The sequence below is a fragment of the Cupressus sempervirens genome, chromosome 2 (assembly GCF_028749045.1).
Source record: "Cupressus sempervirens isolate cs-2001-9-10 chromosome 2, ASM2874904v1, whole genome shotgun sequence".
Lineage (NCBI taxonomy): Eukaryota > Viridiplantae > Streptophyta > Pinopsida > Cupressales > Cupressaceae > Cupressus > Cupressus sempervirens.
The window spans coordinates 128,381,611-128,390,328 of NC_143119.1; the positions used below are offsets into that span (position 1 = coordinate 128,381,611).

At 30.5% G+C, this 8,718-nt stretch overlaps 1 protein-coding gene across 1 annotated transcript; it reads right to left on the reverse strand.

The window, feature by feature from the left end:
* Nucleotides 1–6,674: 6,674 nt before the first annotated feature.
* LOC149571371 (RING-H2 finger protein ATL2-like) lies at nucleotides 6,675–7,380 on the reverse strand. Its single transcript, XM_089809001.1, has one exon. It carries the CDS (start codon nucleotides 7,372–7,374, stop codon nucleotides 6,826–6,828), a length of 549 nt encoding a protein of 182 aa, XP_089665127.1. The 5' UTR covers nucleotides 7,375–7,380; the 3' UTR covers nucleotides 6,675–6,825.
* Between the last annotated feature and the right edge of the window lie 1,338 nt (nucleotides 7,381–8,718).

The window sequence follows — 8,718 nt, forward strand, 5'->3', positions numbered from 1 at the left end:
TCCCCTCTTCCAATATGCCAAGTTATATTATTACTTATGATTGCATGACATGTCAGCATGAAATTCCATATACTCAACCCTTTCGGAGCATTTATAATTTTAAATAGAGAAAATGGGTTTGATGCATTCAAATAATTATGATAAAGAATTTTCGCCCATTTACTATCTTTGTCCTGAAACATTCGCCAAATTAACTTTGGTCCTAAAGCTTCATTTTTCCAGCTTAACTTTTTTATTCCTAATCCTCCTAATCTTTCTAGTTTACACATATTTTCTCATTTAATTAAGGCTAATTTATTCTTTTCTTTTGTACCTTGCCAAAAGAAGGTTTTAAGTTTTATTTTTTATTTTTTTATTAGTACCTTTACGAAAATGAAGACATGATGATTGGAATATGGAAATGGCTGAGAGAATGCCTTTAATTTTTGTTGTTCTATGTGCCTTTGTTAGCCATTTCCCTTTCCAGTTTTTGATTTGATTGTCAATTTTTTCTTGAATATGATCCCATGTTTTCGTGCTTCTTGCATGCTTTTCTAAATGAATATCTAAATACTTACAAGGAACTATCCCTCTTCTATATCCCATAATCCCACAAATGTCATTTTCTACTTCCAGATTGGTATTAATAAAGAAGATTTTAGATTTTTCAGCTTTTGCTTTTTGCCCAGATGCTTCCATATATTCATGAATTAATTGCTTGAAGTTTTGTTCTTCTTTGATTGAGCTTTTCCTAGGTAAAATGGTGTCATCAACAAATTGTTGGTGAGTAATATTTGAGATGTTATCAGAAGTCATTATTCCTTTAATTTTTTCCTTCTTCTTGAGATTTTTAAATCATTGTTCCAAATGCTTCTGCCATTATAATAAATAAGAAAGGAAAAATAGAGTTACCTTGTGTAATTTCCCTTGAGATATTAAAGAATCATTCCGGAGTTCCATTAATGAGAAGTGAAATTTTAAGTGTAGCTATACAATTAAATATCATATTGACCCATTGTCTTGAGAAACCATATGTTTCAAGGGTACTACATAGGAATCTCCAATCCACCATATCATATGCCTTCTATATATCTAGCTTCATTAGCATACATGCTTCTTTATTAGTTAGAGTTGAATGGACAATCTCTTGAATTATAATAATTCCATCTAATATTAATCTTCCTAAGACAAAACTAGTTTGTTAAATTTCTATGGTGACACTTATTGGGTGTAACAATGTTATACCTTAAGTGTGGCACCAATTAGGTATATTACAAATTACTTTAGATAAAGTTATCTTTCCATCTCTTTTAACTCGCTCTCCTTTTATTCTTTATTGCCATTTTCATACTCTATCTCCTCTCATTCTTTATTTCTATTTTCATACTCTATCTCCTCTCATTCTTTATTTCTATTTCCTTCTATTTATATATATTATCCTAATGTAACTATTGGCAAGAACTATGACGCATTGCATCTCTTGTTTTACAATGGACATCTCTCACCATTTCTTTAGATATATTTATTTAAGATATCTATAGTAGTTTTATAATATTCGTATTTTTATATAAATTTAGAAATATATTACTATATACAATATTTAAATTAAAATAATTTATTGAATTATTTATAAATTAAAATAAAAGACATTAAAATAACTAGATGACCATAAAAATCATATAAGAGGTAGAGGTGAAAGGAATATGAATTTAAAAAAATTAGACATTGACATTCAAAAGATAAGATTTATTTTTTCCATAATGATTTTCTTTTCTTTTTATTATTGATTATTTGTTTATTATTTATAAATTTAACTATTAGTGGGATGGTGTTTTCCTATGTGTAAGAAAAAAAAAGGGTTCTAATGCAAACACCTTCCTCTTTTTCAAAGATTTGAAAGTGTTAAAGAAAAAGTGGAATGTATAACATTCTTTAGATTATTTTATATTTTATATTATTATATTCTTTAAATTATTATATTTTTAAAACTTTATTATTTGGCCAATTATTCTTGAAGATAAATTGTTATATTTTATTTTCATATGATTTCTTGTACATGTAATTTTTGTCATATTTTTGTAAGGAAAAAATTGGTAGTCGCTTGTTTTATTTAATTTTTTAAAAGATTATATAGGAAGATGGATTTTTTAAATTAAAAAGTATAGAGAAAATGTAAATGATTACAACTTGAAATCTTTTACTTTTATAAATGTTATAATGGTTTTATGACTATTAAGGAAATCAGACTAATTATCTCTCATATTCCTATTACATTTCTTTAGACTTTGGCAATTAAAAGCCCATTAAAAAATCATTCTATAGACCAATAGTCTCATATTGGTATACATAATAGTTGGAAAAAAGTCAATGATTAGATCGATTATATGACTTTTGTGGTACCAAAAATTATAATTATTGGAACATTTGTGCATAAATGGACAATTGTACATTTTTGGGTTGTCAAAATGAGTGGTTAACAAAACAACAATAAATATGAATAGGATAATACTTTGAAGCAACCACTTTTTGACCCTTGTGTGTATAATGTTTGTCTTTACTACTCAGAAACCAAACAATAGCTATAAACACTCAAGTTGCATATGAAAACTATACAAGAAAAAAATCATCCTTAAGAACTTTGAGATATGCAAAGTTTGCTTCAACAACTATAAGTACTCTTCCCTATATTACATATATTTTTATAAGGCATACTACGTTGATGAATTTAATGATTATATTTTGACAATCTCTTTAATATTATGAATTTGTTTTAGAAGAGTTCAAGTAAATACACTCCAAAAATATATTTATTTAATGAGGGAAAATACTCTCTTGACAAATATCTATTTAGTTTTGAGGCATAAATTAGTGAGTTATTTTATATATCTATTAAATTGATTTACCCTTGAAGTGGAAATTAATTTTGAATGTGCCTTTGTAATAATTTTCTTAAATAAACTTAAATAACTTAATATGTTTTTAAAAATCACATACAATAGTTTAAACATATATTAAAAAAATCTAAGATAATAACTAACTCCACCTAATATGAAAATTTCTTACACCATGTGCTAAAAATGAAATGCAAACTCCTATGTGTTTACATAACAATTAATATGTAAATGCATTATCATAAGTAAACTTAAGAAAAGTGTAATTATAATTGATTAATTAAGATGAATGTGTTAGAAACAAGGAACATTGAAATTCGAGGGGGAGGGTGTGAATCAATATTACAGCACCTTTTTCTCAATAATGGATATTAGAAATAAATTGTATACTTGTCAATATCAATGAACTAGATATTAATAACAAGCATATCACAAAGAAACTCATGACACTATGCTTTGTTAACTAGGGAAATCCTGACCAAGGGAAAACCCTGGTGGAGATGAAATTATCCACTAATTAAAACTGTAATGTCCCCACTAGCTAGGACAAGAATACCTGCAAAACCAATGTTAGAATTTATACAATAATAGATTATATTTCACTATTCTACCTTCTATCCTAACCCAACCTTAAAGACATATCCACATCAAGATCAATAACCCTCTTGAGGATCCTTAGATCCCTGATTACTTCTATGTCTTCTATGAAGTGCTCCCTTTAAGGTCCTTCCTAGAAGAGACACTCTCTATCCAGGGCCCTTGACACATATGCTTATGTTAACATCCACATAATACTTCAGCTTTACAATCATATTAAGATCACTCTCTTCTCAAAGGGACTCTCTTGATCTTAAGCTATTAACCATATTAAGATCACTCTCTTCCCTAAAAATAGACTCTCTTGATCTTAAACCATTAAGTCATGTGTGTTCTCCACTTTGAATTCCATCTTTACATACACATATGTATATGCATAAATTATCCACAAGCATGATTCATTAATATAAATAAATTCATAAATATAATCAATAAACATACCTATCAGATGAAGAAGATTGAAAAGATTGTATGATGAAGTAATCTCAATTATTGTTTACAGTGCCATGTCACTACTTTGGCTATTATTCATAATGCCATTTCAAAATCTTCTTTCGAGGAAAATTGTTGTGTACGACTTATTAAATAGATTGTTCATTTATAAAATTTAATTACATTATTTTTTATAAGGTATGGAGAAGTAATCTCTTGAAGGGTACGATTGACAAAAAAGGGTTTGGAAGATAGAAATATGCCATACAAATCAAAAGGAGTATATAGATGGAGATGGAGAGGAATAGTAAGAAGGAGATATATGGATAAAGAAAAGGATAGGTATAGAGATTGACATAACTTGGAAAAAGATAGTTGGGTGAAGATAGAAAGAGAAGAACGGAAGGATAGATGAAGAGAAATTTAAAGTCAATAGAGATGAAAAGAGAGATGTTAAAATGTGGTTTTTGGACCTTCTCATGTAGTCAATATGATTTGTCGAATCCTAACAGGTGTAAGTATTCTTATTTAGTAAACAAAAATAAGGAGATTTTTTTCTATTTGAATGTGAGAAATTTGAAGTTTGATTATTGCACATTTCTTTAATTGAAAATAGTACAAGTTTTAGGAAGATATTATTCCAAATGAAGAAACATAAATATAATTAATAAACATACCTTTCTTACCTTCCTCTTTTCTTGGTCCATGTAGTTCCATCCTTAGTTAGCCCTTCAATGAATTATTACTACTAGATTATCTTAACTCTATATTCTTCATTTTCTATTTATAAGGAAAAGATAAAATATACTTTTTTGTTTCTTCTTTCCCAAGAGTCAAAACTTTTCATAATAGAGATCCTTTAAAAAGTCACAACACTTCATAGTTATGATTCTTTCGAAAAGTCACAACACTTCATAATTAAAATACTTTGGAAAAGTCACAATACTTTATAATTACAACATTTTTAAAGAGTCACAACTATTCATAATTATGACCTTTTTGAAAGTTCACATCCTTTCAATGTATTACTTTTTTCTTCCATTTTTGCTTTTTGAACTCCTATCTTCTCCTCCTCTTTTTCCCCCTCTCTAAAATAAACTCTCCTCCCTTTTATATCTTAATTTCATGGATTCATGTTTATTTATTAAATATCTCTTGGTTTTTCATTAGATTTAGTTAATTTATATCGTTCTATGTTATATTATGTTTTTACTTACTTATTTGTGTTTATTATTATTTATTATTAAATTCTATTTAGAAAGTTAACATACTTTCTATAATATTGTCTCTTGTATTGAATTTTATTTGTTTATTTATTCATTGTAATTTTATTATTTTCTAATTATTTAAAAATCATACTAAATATTATTTCATTGACAATATTGATTAAATAATTATTATTTCTTATTTTATATTTTAATATTAACTTTAATATAAATTTATTACCATTATTTATTTAATAACATTGTATTATCTAACTATTATTAAAATTCTATCCTAAAACAGGGATATGACAGTACCTTGTAAAATATTTTGGCCCTATTAGGAGTCTATTACATGTATATAGTTAAATCTCCTTGTTAGAGGCCTCAATCATGTTAGGAGTTGTATTACAAAATGATCTCATGGATCTACAACAATATGTACAACTTTACAAGTAGTATAGAGCAATACCAAAAGATTGACTATACCGATATCTCAAATATCTAATTAGCCATTTGTTGTTCCTTGCATTTGATCATGCCCATATATCTCCACTCTACTCTAATCATCAAAACATTTGCATAACATCACAAAAAAGCTCGCTTATCATAAACATAGCATATCATAATCATTAGTAACTTCGCTAATGAAAATAATCTACCTTTATACCATTTCCTTTAACTTTATATTCAGTCGATCTGAATAAATAACTCACACATTTCCAAAATATGTTTCCATAATTTATTGAGTAATGGTTAACATCAAGGATGCCATCCCTATATTTCCATATCAAAGCACATGCAAGCAATGCTCTTTATGATAGATGCCTCTGGTTTCTCTTTTCTCTATTACATACATTTTATTATAAGTAAAAAAAAGTTTGATAAATACTTTTTGTTTTGTTTCATTACTTTTCCTTGATATTACCAAAAAGGACAATGTATCATTTCTAAACTCATATTTTCTTAAGAAAGACAATAAAAATATTGCTTACCCACATCAATTTCACTATATATATATATATATGATAGACATGTTCTACCCAATTTCCATCTGTACAACTTCCATTTCATCTTCTTTTTATTACAGTTCTTATATTTCATTTTATATTTGCTTGGCGTTGGCCTAGTTGTAGAGAACTTGTACATTCGGAAAAGAGGTGACAAAAATAAATTATGTACTCCTTGTTTACAATGTATAATTAGACGTCTCCTACAAAAAATACATGATTTCTAGACCCATAAACAAATAGTCTATATAAGAATTCTCGCCCACATCATTCTCATATTAATATAAATCCTTTATATATCTATAAACATATTGCCCATCAATTACAATAAAAGATTCATCACCATTTTCATTCCTTTCACCCTATTAAAAGCACAATTTCATTTACTCTATTCTCAATTTGCATACGTAATTCACAATTTCATACCTTCTTTATAAATAATAATGCTTATTGCATAAAGAATATAAAAAATAGCGTAATTAATTTTTATAAATGAACAATCTATTTAATAAGTCCTACACGCCAATTTTCCTCGAAAGAAGATTTTGAAATTGCATTGTGAGTAAGAGTCAAAGTAGTGACATGGCAGAGTAAACAACAATTGAGATTGCTTCATCATACAATCTTTTCAATCTTCTTCATCTGATAGGAAAGAAAATAAACCTATTTTCCTCCTCAAATCATCTGCACACAAGCTATGGCCTTCCATTTGTATCAGACGCCACTTAACGTTCCAGAAGTCTCGCCGAGCGGCGTAACGACGACGTGGTCGACTGTCGACGTGTGGTCCGCTTGAGCGCCGCTTCGACAAACAGGGCAGCTCAAGTTCGGCTTTTCCATCTGGGCAGCAGCTCGACAGAGCGGGCAGGTCAAATGCGAGTCGAACCACATGTCGATGCAGTCGACATGGAATCTGTGCCGACACGCAGGCAGAATTCTTCCCTTTTCTCCCTCTTCAAAGTCACACAAACAAACTGCACATTCCAGCCCCTTTTCCTTCTCATTCTCAGACTGATAAACAAACACGGGGAAACTTTGGACGACTGTTTTTTCCACGCGGGATTCTCTGTCATCAACGACCAATTCAGTCGACGAGGTGGATCGAGAAAACGGTTGTCGTCGACGTTTAACGCAGGTTTCTTTGGCAGCCAGACAAACAATGAGAAGCAGAAGCGTGAAGAGGAGGAGGGAGACGCCAAGCAATATAATCCCAAATGGTGGAAGTGCCTTGAAGTCGAAATCGTCGTCTCCGTTGAAAGCCATAATCAAATGCAAATGCAATGGCGAAAATGTTTGATGAGACGAAGGGAGGAAATTGGGCTTTGTCTGACAAGTCGTTGACAGTGGCAGGTCGGGCACCGACGGCCTGCAAGCGTTCACATGGTTGCATTAATGGCCCGTCCATCATCTTTGAAATTCAGCTTCCTTTTTCGAGCCCATACTTTTAGAACTACTTTGCCTCAAATCGAACCATATTCAACTTCACGTGGGCACGAAGCAGAGCATATCACATGAAGTTGTAATTTTCGTCTTTTCATTCTAAAGTTGAAATTTAACCTTATATACTTGCAATCACACCTTTATGCATAATGGGTTTGCTGAAGAATTATTGAAAGCTATTGCATTAGATCAACTAGTAGGAGCTTCTCCAAAGGAAGTTATGATGCTTAAGTAATCTCTTGAAGGGTACGATTGAGAAAACATGGGGAAATTTAACCTTATATACTAGCAATCACACCTTTATTAGCCGATAGGCTACTTCTCTGGGGATCCCTTCTCGAGAAGTGTCCTATTCAGCCTGGCAAATGGTTCAACCCAAGATTTCGATTGGCTGGGGTTCAACATGGAGTTGTTTCGAATAGAGTTGTGTGGCTTGCCTTCTCGTCCATTCTTCCGGCCACCACAAGCCACCGAGATATTTGGATTGTTACTATCGTCGCAATGGTGATAGGGTTTTTACTGCTTCAAACCATGCGACACATGCTTTCAACACAGAGACAACAAGATTAACGTAGGCTGGGTGACCACTGTTTTAGTTAGTGTTGTTACTACACTATAAATTGGTTTCTTAAGAGTGGTTGCGGTGAGATCAAACAAATTGTGAAACGCATCAAAACATGTTTGTCGTGCCCTAGTTCTGTAGTGGTTGTAGTGAATTTGATAGTTTATCTATAGTGGTTGTAGTGTTTGATAGTTTATCTTGTGTAGATTTTCTTTGTAATGTGGACTCTTTGTTTCCAGGAATTGGAACGGATTAGAAGTTTATAGTATTTGGCAGGATATCAATCTTACCTTGCACCCATTCAACACAGTAGCATGTTTTCCTTGTTAACTCATCTTTCTGTTGTTAGATACCTGAACATAGTTGGAACAATTTAATAATCTTTGATTTTCGATTCTTATGAGCTTTGATCTAAGAAATGGTCGTTACCTTTTTTGTTAGATTATTTGGGGTTAGACGACTTTTGGTCAAATTTTGGTTATTGACGGTATTCCAGGGTTTTGTATTTAGTTGTTTGATTACTCTTGTATCTTTTATACACGTTTAACAGACTTTTGATCTAAGTAATGTGTTCTTTATTTATCTGCTAGATTGTGTGTTTTTTC

Bases quoted from the DNA above. Each gene is read 5' to 3' on its own strand.
- LOC149571371 (XM_089809001.1), bottom strand. From the start codon at position 7,374: ATGGCTTTCAACGGAGACGACGATTTCGACTTCAAGGCACTTCCACCA.